The 16609-nt window shown below is 36.6% G+C and overlaps 1 protein-coding gene across 4 annotated transcripts in view; it reads left to right on the plus strand.

Moving 5' to 3' along the window:
- SLC39A10 (solute carrier family 39 member 10) overlaps positions 1 to 16609 on the plus strand; it is a 78966-nt gene that overhangs the window by 60362 nt on the left and 1995 nt on the right. For all 4 annotated transcript variants that reach the window (XM_003253874.4, XM_030802542.1, XM_030802544.1 and 1 more), the window contains exons 8-9: positions 1230 to 1310; positions 11266 to 11456. In XM_003253874.4, coding sequence (XP_003253922.1) covers positions 1230 to 1310; positions 11266 to 11456 — 272 coding nt within the window. The remainder of the gene's footprint in view (positions 1 to 1229; positions 1311 to 11265; positions 11457 to 16609) is intronic.

The following is a 16609-nucleotide window of genomic DNA, read 5'->3' on the forward strand; positions in this document are numbered from 1 at the left end:
GACTGGAAACGACTGTCTGTGCTAATCTTATGGACTATAATATGTACGATTAAATTTGGCTGGAGCTTAACAAATATACGGTTATGTATCACTCTGGTCAGTTGATTTTTCCCAAAGGCTACAGTTTTGTGTTCAGTTGTTACATTTGGAGGTGTAAGGGTATAATTTAGTGGGGTTTTTTTGAACATGTAAACAAATGTCTATAGTATATTTCTTTAATAACTTGATTTCTCAAAGTACAGTTACCATATTAAAAAAGCTGCTTAACATTATATTTTCAAATGCATTTACATATCCCTGAAAGAGAACAGTTTAATTTCAATCTTAGGTTTAATAAATTTGCCATATCTTTGAAAAGGCAAAAAAAAAAAAAAAAAAAATTTACAACATTGAAAATTCATTGTACTAAATTCAAATATATTAGTATCTTGCTAAAGTAAACTGATATTACCAGTTAAAGAGAACATTAAGTGTGATCAATACATAATTTTCTTTGAGATCCAGACTCTTTTAGCACCCAGAAGTAAGCGGAGACCATGTTTTTGAATTTACAGTAGCTGTTTTTTTTTTTTTTTTTTAAATAGAGACAGTCTAGATATGCTTCCCAGGCTGGTCTTGAACTCCAGGCCTCAAGCAATCCTTCTGCCTCAGCCTCCCAAAGTGCTAGGATTACAGGCATGAGCCACCATGCTCAGCCTATAGTAGCTGTAATACTAAAGAATAAATAATTCTGCTAGTAGACCTAGATGCATTTATAAATCAGACCTCAGTCCTCAACACTACCAGACAAGTAATACTTTGTGCCATTTATTTTCTAGGTCTAGAAAAGTTTTGATAAGGATGTTAGCCATTTAAATCCCTATGAAGATCAATATGAGAGAGCAAGTACAATCTTAGACTTATAAGACTTAAAGTTGACCATCAAACCACTACTTTGAAGTTCTGAAAATTGTTACTATTCCCGAGATATTAGTGAGTTGGAAGGCTATAAAAATAGAGAATTAAATTCAATATGGAATATTGCTTTTATTGAATAGCTATTTATCTAGTTGTCACATACCTATTATACCCCACTCTATATTCAAAAACTATAGTGTGTAAGATAAGTGAGTCACTCATATATTAAGAAATTAATTTAGATAGGCAAAAGAAACTGCATCTGTCATTAATGAAAATGTGAAGAGTTAAGATCAGCAAACCTCACTTGTTTTTTTTCTTATCTTCCTCAGGTGCAGCTTTCAGTGCTGGATTGACAGGAGGAATCAGTACTTCTATAGCCGTCTTCTGTCATGAACTGCCACATGAATTAGGTAATATAACCTTAAAAATTTTACCAGATTTCATCAAATCTAAGACTTCCTTAATTGTACTTGCATTCAAATTTCAGAGATGTTCAAGCATAAAAAAATGGCTGATGGCAACTATAGTGTCAGTAATTGTAAGATATTTCATGATGTTAAAATATGAAAAAAAAATGCTCCTTAAGATTGATGAAATATTTCTGTGTGTTTTCCTTTGCATTCAATAACATAGTTCTACTGTTATAATGAAGATTATAGATTATGACTGGTTCACTAAATATAACTTTTAAAAAGAAATATTTCCTAATTTAAATGCCACATTTTGCTGTTAATCTACTTTTATTTCATATACCATGTAGACTATATTTTTAAAAGAATCAGGGTAAAGTTTGCAATTACATAATTGAAAGTTGTCCTAGATGTACTTAAGGCAGTCTTTCTTCATAAATAATAGAAAGTTAATATTGATGTTCAAAAATGTTATCTGGATGGTTATTAAAGATAGGGTTGTGTTCTTACCTTGGTTACTAACCAGCACTGAGGTTTTAGAGTAATCATTTATTTCCAAAGCTCTTATTTTATCTATGAAGTAAGAAGGTTGGATGATTTCTGTTTTCATTTTATATATTTTAATATTATAATCTTAATACCCAAAAATCTAGTATGTGTTTCTTATGTGATTTTGGTAGAATGGAGCTGAATACTCAAAAAATAATCTTTAAAAACCTGTATTTTTCTTTTTTCATTTAAAAAATATTTTCTTGTTTATTGATACATTTTCAACTATAGTAATCATATATATTATGTTGGACTTCATTCTTTTTTTTTTGAAGGCATTTCCTATTTGCCCTTAGAAATTAGTGCTAGAAATGAGCTGCATTTTTTTTTCTAAAAGAGAAATGGGTTACTTCCTCCTCACTTTGGTTTGCTTTCCTGATACATCCCTTATGTTTCTTACCTTATGTTACTTATTATTATGTTTTAAAACTCTCCATCCTGATTACGATGAGTTAATTTAATCTGTTGTTTCTGCCCAGTACTCAGAAATGTGCTTTCACCATATTTTACATATTTAGCACCTATTATTGGACACAGCACGTGGCCTTTAATTTCATCCCGTCACAGATAGTAGTGCATTGAACATTTCTAGACTTGATACCTGTCGACTCCTCTGAGATATACACTCAGAAACAGAATTGACAGGTCTAGGGTATGCATGCTAAAGCAGTATGATTTCCAAACAGCAATATCTGAAAGTTCTTGTTGCCACAACCCTCCCAGCACTTGGCATTAACTTTCTTTTTTTTTTTTTTCTTTGAGACAGTCTTGCTCTGCTGCCCAGGCTGGAGTGCAGTGGCGTGATCTCGACTTACTTCAGCCTCCATCCCCCAGGTTCAAGCGATTCTCATGCCTCAGCCTCCCAAGTAGCTGGGACTACAGGCATGCGCCACCACGCCGGGCTAATTTTTTTGTTGTTGTTTTTTTTGTTTGTTTGTTTTTTTTTTTTTTTTTTTTGAGACCGAGTTTCACTCTTGTTGCCCGGGATGGAGTACAATGGTATGATCTCGGCTCACCCCAACCTCCGCCTCCCAGGTTCAAGTGATTCTCCTGCCTCAGCCTCCCAAGTAGCTGGGATTACAGGCTTGCGCCACCACGCCTGGCTAATTTTGTATTTTTAGTAGAGACAGGGTTTCGCCATGTTGGCCAGGCTGGTTTTGAACTCCTGACCTCAGCCTGCCAAAGTGCCGAGATTACAGGTGTGAGCCACTGCACCTGGCCTTAACTTTCACTTTTTTACCAAGGTAATGGATGTAAACCATTTCTTTTTATTTTAGTTGGTATTTATTGGTTTACCAATTTAGTTTCTCTCCACATGCAATACTGCTTTGGTTTTCTTCTTTTATAAATTAAAAAACAGTAGCTTAAGATGTAAATATTCATTCACATGGAAAATATCTGAGGGAAATGGAGATGGCATTAATTTGAAAGAAAAAATACTAATGTCACCTTTGGAATATGCAAGGGATTTTTTCATGTGTTTTCTAATTTAATTTTTCTGAAAACTCACCTGGCTATGAAATGTCTGTATTTGTGCGTAATTGTCTTGATTTGTAGTATTTGCTCATTTTGAATAGAACTTATCATGTAATTTTCTTGAGAAATCAGTAACTTCTTACATAAAGCAGCAAAAATATATTAGTGCATACTTGGTGCTAATTCCTTGGGGCTTGATTCTGTATGGTTTCATTTACCTTGCCAACTTCAGACACATAATCTTATTTCTTGTTCATGCCCATTATCCTTTATCCAGACCAAGTCATCACTGCCTTTGTGGTGTTTTTGCTTAGACAGTTTCCATAGTCTTTATATCTCTGGTTTTATTCTGTGGTAGTATATCATTGCCAGATATATCTGCTTAAATGTGATGTTCTTATGTAATTAAAGTCTTCCAGTAGCTTTCCTGACATATAAAATAGAGCTGGATTTTATTAGTTACATTTTTTTTTCCCCCTGTAACAGGGTCTCCCTCTGTTGCCCAGGCTGGAGTGCAGTGGCTTGATCACGGCTCAGTGCAGCCTTGACCTCCTGGGCTCAAATGATCCTTCTACCTTGGCCTCCTGAGTAGCTGGGACTACAGGCATGCACCACCATGCCCAGCTAATTTTTGTATTTTTGATAGATAGGGTGTTGTGATGTTGCCCAAGCTGGTCTTGAACTCCTGGGCTCAAGTGATCCACCTCCCTCAACCTCCTAAAGAATTACAGGTGTGAGCCACCACGCCCAGCTACGAGTCACACTTTCAATGACCTTCCCTTCTTCTCTCTACCTACCTTTTTAGGGTTACCTGCAGTACATCCTGTTACATGTTTTTCATTTCAACTAAATGCAATTCACCAAATGTGTAGTGTGGGTGCCTGAATCTGTTTCCTTGTTTATACCATTCTCCTACATGGCTGGCCCAAATACTTGTATTCCTAGTTTATCATGTTAAGAATCTTCAACTTTATTACCGTCTTTTACCTCATGCCTTGGATTACTGTTTCCTCTAAATTTTATTGTTTGCTTTCTCGGGGTCCTTCACCCATTTTCTTGTTAGATGCCGTATTTCTTAAACTGTAGTTTTTTAATGCACAGATACTATGTCTTATACTCTCCTCTATCACATACTGCTGTTAGCCTAACTCCACAAATCAAGGCTATCAGTTTTTATATATGAGTAACATGTTGCCTCATATTTAATCTTTCACTTAAAACTATTTTTAGTAACAGACTTGGATAATCATACATACACCTCCATAATATACTAGAAAAACCTCCAACTTTCCTTCCTGTTCATCTACCCACTACCCAATAAATGGAGTGTCAGGCTACTTCAACTTTAAGTGTGGTTTTATTGAATTGCCCTAACCTTGAAGGATTCACTCAGACACAGAATTGAAAACAAGTTGGAGATTAAGGATGATTACCTTCTTACCACCCCTTTTCTGTCTGCAATTTCTCATTGAAGGAGTGACACACAAGGGCTGATAACCACATGTGGAACAAATGCATTACATACATTAATAGCTAGGTAAGCCCTTGATACCCAATGCAGAGCTCTGGTAAAAAACGGGAGCGGAGAACTGCTTGGACCAGGACCCCCTAGTGAGTCATTCAGACCTCAGATGTCTACCTGTTTTATCCCACAAATCAGAGGTTGAGATGTTGCTACTGCTATGAGAAGTAATGGCAAGCCAGAGTATACTGAATTTTGCCAGAGGGAAAGGAGTGGGCTTTAAGAAAATGTGCATTTTTTGGCCGGGCGCGGTGGCTCACGCTTGTAATCCCAGCACTCTGGGAGGCCGAGGTGGGCGAATCACGAGGTCGGGAGATCGAGACCACGGTGAAACCCCGTCTCTACTAAAAATACAAAAAATTAGCCGGGCGTGGTGGCGGGCGCCTGTAGTCCCAGCTACTCGGAGAGGCTGAGGCAGGAGAATGGCCTGACCCCAGGAGGCGGAGCTTGCAGTGAGCCGAGATTGTGCCACTGCACTCCAGCCTGGGCGACAGAGCGAGACTCCGTCTCAAAAAAAAAAAAAAAAAAGAAAATGTGCATTTTTACTAATGTTAAATTGACATAAACTATACCATACTCTAGCTGGATAGGCCACTAGGGAAGAAACAGTGTAAAGAAATGACCTAGCTTCTTCTTCTGGAGGTGACAGAAAGGGCTCTGGTCCTTGTATCTATCAACAAGTTAAGAAGTGGTCTAGGAACCATAAATAAAGGAAGTAAAAATATGATTGTGGAGCCTAGTTTTTGCCTTAAGGCACAGCAAAGGGCACTTTTGTACAATAGGACCAGGTCAGTGTCCCTACTCTGATCAGATCATCTATTCTTACTCGGAGAGGAACAGGATGTGGAGAAAGGCATACAAGCTTCTTCCTCAGAACTCCCAAGCACAGGGAAATTCATTCCTCTATAGGTTGAGTTAGAAGCATGGCAGATACAGCCAGGGAGAAGTCCACTTCCCACTTTCTAGGTTAAGATGTTGGCAAAGCAGTAGAGTATGTCACATTTCATATGTATTTGATCTAAAACCTATTTTGCCCTGTTACATTTTTTATTATGAATTCTTAAAACAATTCTGAGATTTCCATACTGACCTCAGACCCTTGGAGGAAAAACATGTTTTCCAATTACATTGCAATACATTGGAGACTGACCCTTAGTTGGTAATTCCAAGTTCTAGTGTTCCGTTTCTGAACAGACTGCTGTTTTTCCAGTGGTATATTCATTGAGACACAGAATTGAAAACAAGTTGTTTTAGAGATTAATGATGGTTACCTTCTTACCACTTACCCCTTTTTCTCTCTGCAGTTTCTGCAGGTGTTTTTTGTAGTTGTGTTTAGGAATGTGATAGGTAAAAACATATCCTTAGAACCATAGAATAACATATAGTTCAGGGAATTTGACTCTAAGAGACATGAAGAAATTGAAAGCATTTGAGGAAATAGCAAACTCACATCTCATTTTGTGTTTGCTCTCTGGTGTGGTAGTGGGTTAAACTGCCTGAATTATTAAGTCACTACTGTCTTTTCTGTGTTTGCCAAACTTATGTAGCTGAATTTAAGTTACAATACAACTTTGTCTTATCTCTTCACTTTTTTCCACCTTCCTTCAATAAGGAACCGTATAAGCATTTGAAGAATAATTGTAGTAGGGGGAGGCCATCTATAGGGGATATAATGTTGGGGACCATCCAGAGGGCAGGAGGAAGACAGCCGTTTCCAGGTTTGAACTCAGGACAGATCAACCACCTGGGTGTCGCCTGCACTCTCAGAACGGCCCCAGAGTCTTGGACTCCACCAGGGTTTCACAGACTCCTGCCTGAATTCTGAGACTCCCACAGAGAGGCTTTTGACTGTGGATAGATGCAGAATTATTCTTGTGGATGTTGGGTTATGAGTGGGTCACCTTCCATTTTGACATCTTGTTCTATCACAATTTCCCAAACTTTCTTCTTGATGTTGAGTAATGTGTTTCAGCTTCAAGGAAATAACATTTTGATAAAAAAAATATATATATATATAGCCATGGGGCAAGGGTTAGAAAACTTACCTATTGGATACTGGGTACTATTGTGCAGTATACCAGGGTGACCAGTCATACCCCCACACCTCAGCATCACATAATATACCTCTGTAATAATCCTGTACATGTACCCCTTGCTTCTAAAATAAAAGTTGAAAAAGAAAAAATATGTAACCATATTATTAAGACTCAATTAAGAGAGGTTATAGTGTTGTACATTTTTCCTTTCTCTCAAATTAAGGATTACATAGAAATTTAAAATAAGATTTTCATAATGTGTTAAATTATCCATAGGAAATTGAACATTCATTGTATACATTTATGTAGAATTTTAATGTGTATACAACCATTATTTAAGACAAGAATAAAGAACCTTAAAATATATACATGTTTTAAAAAATCTCAATAGTGGATGTTAACAGATGTTAACATCTATAGCATTGGATCTCATTAGTTTAACAGCTTTGGCAGGCACACCTCATTCATTGTGCTAATGATATCCTTTGTCAGCAGGAAGGAAAGAATATTGATTTATCAAAAGATGAATAGATTTGCATGTTTAGTATAAATCCCTGCTGTGAGGATTCCTTTGACTTAGTTTTAAAATGTTTATACAGGTTCTCACTGAGAAGGGAAATGAGGAAAAAGAGAAAAACATGCAGATACCTTTGAGAATTTATAACCTGAGATAAGACTACAACCAAGATAGATTTTAAAATGAAATAATTCACTTGATACAAAGATAATTATACAAAAATCATTTGTATTGCTATATACTAGTAATCAACAGTTGAAAATTAAAATTTTAAAAAGGATCTACTTATAATAGCATCAAAAACATGTAATATTTAGCTTAAATCTAACAATATGCATAGACCTACAAATCATCAATAAAAGAAACCAAAGGAGACTTAAATGAAGAGCTATACCAGGTTCAGGGACCAGAAGACTATTGTTAAGGTGTTAATTTTTTCCTATAGACACAGTGCATTCTCAGTAAAAAATCCAGCAGGCTTTTTTGCAGAGATGAACAGCTTTTTAAATATTTTATATGGAAAGGGGAAGGAACTTGAATAGCCAGTAGAATTTTGGAAAAGGGCAGCAAAGTTGATTTAAGATTTACTATAAAGCCACCGTAATCAAAACAGTTGGAATTGATGAAAGAGTAGACACATAAAGCAATGGAACAAAGCAAAGGGTCCTCATATATATGGCAGTTTATCTTCAACAAAAGTACAAAGAAAATTCCATGGTGAAAGGATGGGATAGTATTTTCAACAAATGGCGCTGTAACAGTTGGACATCTACATGCAATTAAAAAAAAAAAAGAAAAATACTTTTGACCCATATCTCACTATAGAAAAAACAATGAACTCAAAGTAGGTAATCTAAATGGAGACTCTTAAAAATAGAAGAAAATGTAGAATATCTCTGGTTCTTGGGTTAGGCAAAGTATTCTTAGATACAGCACTAAGAGCATGCTCCATTAGGGAAAACAGTCATAAAATATACTTCTTACAAATTAAAAACTCTTCACAAAAGACAGTTAACAAAAAGGCAAGCCACAAACTGGGACAAAATATTTGGACAATACATATCTGACAAAAGACTTCAATCATAGTAAAACAGCCCAACAAAATAAAATAGACAAAAAGACTTGAACAAACGTTTCACTGAAGAAAGTATACAGATGAGATTTGAGATGCTGGATTGCAAATTATGGGCTGTCAAGGATGTGGAACAGCTAGAGCTTCTATACATTGCTGGTGGGGATGCAATTTCTTATAAAATTAGAAATATGCTTAAGTGTATGGCCCAATGACCCCACTTAATAGGTGTCTGGCCAAGAGAAATGAAAACTTATGTTGACACAAAGGCCTGTTTATGAATGTGTACAGTGGCTTTCTTCATAATTGCCCAAAACTGTGAACAACCTAAATGTTCTTTCTAGTGAATATAGATAAATAAACTATGGTTCATCTATGGAATATTACTGAGCAATAAAATAATTTTCTGATATACACAGTAACATGAATGAGTCTTACATGCATTATTCTAAGTGAACAAAATCTAAACTTGAAAGACTACATACTGTGTGCTTCCATTTAGATGATGTTCTGGTAAAGGCAAAATTATAGGAACAGAAAGCAGATTGTTGGTTGCCTAAGGGCAAGTGGCCTAAAAAAATTTTGGAAGGGTAATGAAACAGTTCTAGAGTTTAATGGTGTTTATGGTTATAGGGTGTATGTGTTTGTCCAAATTCATAGAAGTCTACATTTTTAAAAAATGAAATAATTGTGTAATTATACCACAGTTTATAAAAATATTAAATGAAAATAGTTCACCTTCGATCTTGATTAGTTAATTCATGCTGTTTGGTTGTTACTTAGGAAGGAACTTAAACCATCTTGCTATCCAGTAATATTAGAGAAGGCAACAAAATTGATGTATTTTGTACCCATGACACCGTTGTTCATTGAATATTAAATAATGCTCATTTTTAAACGCATTATTAAATTATAAAAGGAAGCAATGCATTTTGCAACCTAAAAGACACTTCTGTAGTCTCAGTTTGTTTTACGTAACCTGCTAAATGAAATTGCCTCTTTAGCACAGTTGGTGTGTGATTTATTGAAAACAAGAAGAGGAAATTTGTTAGGGAAGTTAGGGAGCTCTTTCCACAGAGAAAAAGCTGAGAAAGACTGGAGAAAATTAAACAAAACTCCAGGAGAGAGAAGAGATAAAAGCTGATATTAAATCCAGGTCTCAGCAGGATAATTAAGGTATTTAGGATCAGAGGAGAAAAGATGTAAGGAGAATAGCATTAGGTGAAAACTGGACAATTACAACTTAGAAACCACTGGTAAATAATCTCCTTAGGTATATTATCTTAACTTTCCAAAATAATGCTGCAGTGTTTAGTTTGTAGCAATTTGTTGGAAGGTAATATACCTTGCAGTAATTTCTTTATTGTTAACTTCTCCTTGTTATAGACTGTGACCTTGTAACCATGAGAGGTATAGAAGAACAGATCATGTATTTTTAGATACGTAGCTGTTAAGATCCTTTCTTAAGGGAAAGAAACAAGCCCAGTCAGTATTCTGTATAGCACCTTGCATATGCTGAGTGTTCAATAATTGATTAGATGTTTGTTCATGTAGTAACTGAAACAAAACTATTATAGTAAGTAAAGCTAATGGGTTTTTTTCTTTCATACCTCTTCAAGGTGGAAGAAACTATTGCTTTTGACCCATTAGCTTCAATACTGTTGTCTCTAGCATCATTTTGCCCTTCCACTGACACTTCTCTGAGCAATATTTTTTTCCCCCTAATGTTCCAACTTCATTTTTTTCATAGGCACTAGTCAAGCTTGCAGATAATGTTCCAACTTTAGACAGATGAATAAGAAAAGTGCCTTTCTTCTTAATTGGGAGGGAGGGGGTGGCAGGAGGAGAGTCCATTGAGGATCCTTAGAAAAACATTTCAGTATTTTCCCTCCTGTGAGTTTTTGTCTTACATCAGCTCTGTGGTCATGGATGATTTCACAGTCACCAATGTCACCATTCTTCATCATCACAGTTAGAAACAGACTTTGGAGCATGGCTTAATAAGAACCTGGCATTTACTCTATTTCCAGCATTGTTGATGCTCTTCGGAGCCTCAGCCAGACATTTATGTGCATCGTTGTAGAAGCATGGAAAAGTGGTAGGAAGAGCTCTTCATTCTTATTACATTTTTAGAATTTTCAGGATTAAAGATTTTCTTTCTGGGAAAAAAAAAATAAATGTAACCATAGCATAAAATATACTTAAAGCACCTGTTACCTCTGTTCTTCCTTAGGTCATTTCCCTTTGAAGAAAGGGTAGAAGTTCTAGCAGGGAGGTCTTGATTGTTGGTTACAAGAAGAGTGGTGACCGTGTTTTTTTCTTTTGTAAAAATTTTACATTTAAGTTATACAGTAGAATTGACTTTTTTGTGAGTACAGTTCTTTGAATTTTAACATATATAGATTTCTGTAATCACTGCCACCATCAGGATCAGAGTAGCTTTGTCACCCCCAACAACCCCTGCCTCGTGCTCTTCCTTTAGAGTCACAGCTCTCCACCATCTCTGTCCCCTGGCAACCACTAATTGTTCTTCATTATTATAGTTTTGTCTGTTTCACAATAGATGAATAACCTTTCAGATGGTCTTCTTTCAGTATCATGCCTTTGAGATTCATCCAAGTTTTTGCATGCATTGTGGTTTAATAAGTAAAATATTTTATATATCACATAAAATGTTTTTATTAAAAGTGTGTATCTTTTTAATGCTGATTTTGTTTTCTCCATTCAGATTTGTGTTTTAAATCCTGTGGTTTTAAAACATTCCCATTGTTTCTTAATTGCAGGTGATTTTGCAGTTCTTCTTAAAGCAGGCATGACTGTAAAGCAAGCAATTGTATACAACCTCCTCTCTGCCATGATGGCTTACATAGGCATGCTCATAGGCACAGCTGTGGGTCAGTATGCCAATAATATCACACTTTGGATCTTTGCAGTCACTGCAGGCATGTTCCTCTATGTAGCCTTGGTGGATATGGTAAGATACTTTATATTTTTTTGTGGTACTAAACCTGCAAATGAAAGAAATCCTTGGAAGTGGTTTGAAGCCAAACTATTTTTAAAAATATAACTCATTTTAAAGACATAATATCCTAAATAATCTCCTAAGGAAAGACATTTAAGTAGGAGGTTTCCTTTTATGGAAACCAGTTGAGTTGCTGAAAGTATCTGTCCAAATGATGTTACTATTTAATCATTAGTAGTAGAGTTAGAATTACAGAATTATTATACTACTTTAAAGACTTTGTAATATTGGTGTAGAAGTGTTGTATTTTTGTTAGCAAAATTAATTTTTTGAGTTTGTTTTATGGCAAACAGGAGAGAAATACTATTCCTGTTAGGTAAGCCAGTCTTCTGGAAGGAAGTGATATATATTCCATAGGGTTTATGTAATTTCTCTTATTTCTAAATTTAGCTTAAAGTTAAATGTAAATGCTAACCATTTGTTTTATTTTGATTTTACTTTAATACCCCAAATATGTTAGACAGTGTATTTACAGAACTAGCAATTAGGTTTTTTGGTTGGTTGTCTGACTAGATATGACATTTACTCTTTTTTTCTGGTAAGATCATCACAGTCTTATTTCAAAATTATGCAGCCTTTTTTTTTTTATGAGATAGGGTCTCACTCTGTTGCCTAGGCTGGAGTACAAGGGCATGAATATGACTCACTGCAGCCTCGACCTCCTGGGCTCAAGCAATCCTCCTGCCTCAGCCCCTGAGTGGCTAGGACTACACGTGCCTGCCACCACAGCCAGCAAAAATAATTTTTTCTTTACTTTTTTTTTTTTTTTTATAGAGATAGGGTCTTGCTGTGTTGCCCAGGCTGGTCTCAAACTCCTGGGCCCAAGCAGTCCTCCTGCCCCAGCCTCTCAAAGTGTGGGATTACAAATGTGAGCAACCACACCCGGCCCAGCCTAAATTTTTAATCACAGAATTAATGCCTATTTATCATAGAAGGTTTCGAAAATGTAAACAATTGTTTCTTTTTGTTGACAAAGTTACCTAGGAATAGTCATCTTCCCTGCTGACTTTTAATATCTCATTTCCTATTCTCACCCTCAGCTGATAACCTTGCTTCTGATTTCATGAGGAACACTGAAGCCATCAATCCACAAGTTCTCATCATCACTTCTGCTTACCTTCTCTATCTATGCCCATTTACATTCTTTCCTGTTACCAAAAGGAAACTTCCTAGCTGGTGCTCCTGCAAACTGTTCCCTAGAACTGATCCCCTCGTGCTAACTCCCTTAAGTTCTCCTTTCTCTTTCCCACACCATTTCCCCCCTTCTGCTGGATTATTTCTATTAGCCTATAAACCTCATATTACTTCTCCCTTCTTAAAAAGGTGGGGGACCTCTCTTAGTTCCAACTTCCCCTTTAACTATCACCCTATTGCTGCTCTCTTTTAGGACATTTTCATTGGTTTTTTTGTTTCGGGTTATTTTTTGAGACAGGGTCTCACTCTGTTACCCAGGCTGGAATGCAATGGTGCAATCATAGTTCACTGCAGCCTCGACTCCCCACGCTCAAGTGATCCTCCTGCCTCTACCTCCTGAGTAGCTGGGGCCACAGGTGCACACCACCATGCCTAATTTTTTTTTTTTTTTTGTAGACCTGGAGTCTCACTATGTTGCCCAGGCTGGTCTTGAATGCCCGGCCTCAAACAATGCTCCAGCCTCAGCCTTCCAAAGTGCTAAGATTATAGCCAGCCAGCCATGCCCTGCCCATTGTTTATTTTTAAATTTTCCTCTTTTGTTGAGCCAAACCTAAGCAGGTTTTCCCCCAGACTTTTCTGCCAGAACTGCTTTTGTAAAATTAACCATTGACCATGGCATCACTAAGTCTGCTAGTCATTTTCCAGTCTTCATTTTTCTTGTCATAACAGCAGAACTTGACAGTTGGTCATTCTCTTTTCTTTGAAATGCTTTTGTGTCAGTAGGCTTCTGTTTGTTTGTTTATGTTTGTTGTGAGATAGTCTTGCTGTGTTGCCTAGGCTGGAGTATAGTGGCATGATCTCAGCTCACTACAACCTCCGCCTCCTGGGTTCAAGCGATTTTCATGCCTCAGCCACCCAAGTAGCTGCGATGACAGGCATGTGCCATCACGCCCAGTCTTTTGTCAGTAGGTTTCTATAATACCACAATTTCCTGGCCTTTTCTCCACCTTGCTAGCTTTTCTCAGACTCTTTACCGGATCCTCCTCTTCTCCCCCTGCCTCTAAATGTTGGCAAAAGATATAAGTAATTTCATCTAGTTTCATGGCTTTAAATGTTTGTTGGCTGATAATTCCTAAATTTGTATCTTTAGTATAGGCCTTTAACTCCAGACTAATCCAACTGTACTTGAATGTCTAAAAGGCATTGTGCACTTGACATGTTCAGAACAGCTCTTGACATTGCCACCACTACTCCTTGACCAGCCTGTCTTGTAGAATTCTCCATCTCAGAAATGATGATACCTCTATTCTCCTAGTTGCTCAAAAAGCCTGAGTGTCATCCTTTGACTCAACTTTTTGCCCTCCCACATCTTGTTTGCCAGAAAGTCCTGAGGCCTCTTTCGCCTAACCATCTGTACCCTCATCATTTTCATCCAAGCCACCACCATCTTTCTCTTTTTAACTGCTCTTCCTGCTCTGTCCTTGTCCTGCCTTCCAACTCTGATCAGCTCAACTAGAGCGATCCTTTTAAGCCATATAGATCACATCATCCCGTTTGTGTGCTTCACATTGTGGTTTTTCACACCATTCAGAGTAAAAGTCCTAAAGTTCTTTCTTTGACTTGCAAAGTTTTTCATCATCCTTGAACATTTCCACTCCCTTGTCCTCCTTAGTTTTCCTATCCTTACTTCAAATCCTCCCACTCTCCCCAAGGGACACTCTGCGTCAGGGCTGTGGCACTTGCTGATCACCCCTCTGGAATAGTTTTCCTGCAGACATCCTCATGGCTAGCTCCTGCTTAAGAGGCATCTTATCTAAAATTTAAATCTCCCCTTCAACATTTCATATCCTCTATCCCTGCTTTACTTTTTCTCCTTTGTACATGTGTCTCAACCTATTAACACCATTTTACTTATTTATCGTGTTCATTGTCTTCCCCACTAAGATGTCAGCTCTGGGAGGACAGGCATTTTTGTCTTATTTTATATACTGCTGGAAATTTATAGTTAGTATTTCCTTAAATCTGTAACACTAGAAAGTTACAGATACAAGAATGAGTCTTTACAGAAAGGATTTACAGTTTAATGAAGAAGAAAAGTAGTCATAATTACAGTTATTTTGATATGTGTTATGATAGAGTTTCGCACGATGTTCGTGGAACTACAGCGAGGCTGGCTAAAAAGTTAGGGAATAGAAAGTTTTTATGTCAAAAAATCCGAGCTGAGTCCTAAAGAATGGAGTTTATTAGAAGCAAGGGGAAGGGTCGTAGGAGGAAGCTGAATGATTCATAACATCATTCCTTTGAACAGTAAGTCTATAGCTAGGACTATATTCTGAGGAAATAACATGACTACTCCTGATAAAACAAGCAAACAAAAATAAAACCTCACTACTTGGTTCTTTGCAGTAGTATTTATAATGTCACAATTATATTGGAAACACTCTAAATGTTCAAGAGAAAGGGAAGAAACTATCCACATATATTTTGTGAGATTTTAACAACACAGAAATTGGGTATTTTCTAATGTTAAGTAGGAAAAAATGGATCCATATTGTTATCAGGTGGGTGTTGGCCATATCCTGACAGTCACACAACATGCCATACCAAAAAGATGGGAGTTTACCTCGTAAACTTTGCAGAGCCATGAAAAAGTTTAAGCAGAAGAATGACACGATCACATTTTTGTTTCAGAAAGACCACTTTGGCTCTATGGAGGAAGACTTTTATTGATTTAAAGCCATTCAATAAGAGATCAACAGTACCAGAAGTTTTAGTTTGAGATACCTATAGGATATCCAGGTGGAAGTATCTAGTTGTAGAGGACTTTGGGTGGTGCTGTTTATCAATCAGTATCGAAGCATTTTTGTGTAGTATTTTAAACAAGTATGGCCGTACCGGTAGGTGTTGGTTGGCTCTTAGCTGTGGTTATGACAAACAGTGTGCGTGTTGACATTCAGGTTAGAATTAAATGTGGCAAAGCCATAGTTCCTATTCTAGTTGGTATGTATACATATCTAGAGGGCATATTTCTGTAAAACATCCTGCATATTGTTTATGCTTAAGTATTTAAGGAAAGTCATAATGAAAAATCTTTGTAACAATAAAAACTTGGAAGGAGGAGAAAGGATAGAGTAAAATAGTCTTCTTACTAGAACCATATGTAGGAAGCTTTCAGTTTGAAGGGCCAGATAGTAAATGGTTTAGGCTTTGGGGACCATATGGTTTCTATCACAGTTATTCAACTGTTGTAATGAGTGGTTCCTGGGACAGCGCCTCTGCTGTTGTAGCACAAAAGCTCCATAGACAATGCGTAAATGAATAGCCATGGCCAGATTCAGCATGGTTTGCCAACTCTTAGACCATTAGTTGATTTGGTAAAGTGATTTTGTGAATGGTTTGGACAAGAAAATAATCTTTACTAGCTATTATATACCATTTCCATAGACTTTTAAACAGAATTTATGATAGCATGCTGTAGTTTTTAAATATGACCTTTAGGAGATTGCTAAAATATACCGTAGCACTGTCAGAGCATGGTGGTTAGATTAATTATACCCATTATTTAATAACAAATAATGATGTTTCTTCCTAGACAGGAAGAAGTATGTATGAATTAAGAATTATGTGACTTAACACTAGATTTCTCCTCCCTAAACCAAAGCACCAAGATACTGTTGTGGAGCAAAACGTAGTGTCCCAGAGGGTAGCATATCAGTGTCATCTTTCTATAGATATTGATTGCAAATTTGAATTATGTTTGCAGAAAAGTGAAAGTAAAAATTGGAAGTAGCAATTCCTTCACAATTTTAGATTAGGTTTGGGTGGAAAGAATGTATGCCTATAATGATGCAAATGTATTTCTTCCACAAATCTTATTTACTTAGACAAATTAAAGGAATTTAATTTTTATATTTTGAATCTACAGATTATTCTTAGATGTAATAGTATGTGGTATGCTTTAGAAATTAAGT

This window comes from Nomascus leucogenys, chromosome 22a, assembly GCF_006542625.1.
Source record: "Nomascus leucogenys isolate Asia chromosome 22a, Asia_NLE_v1, whole genome shotgun sequence".
NCBI classification, from domain to species: Eukaryota; Metazoa; Chordata; class Mammalia; order Primates; family Hylobatidae; genus Nomascus; species Nomascus leucogenys.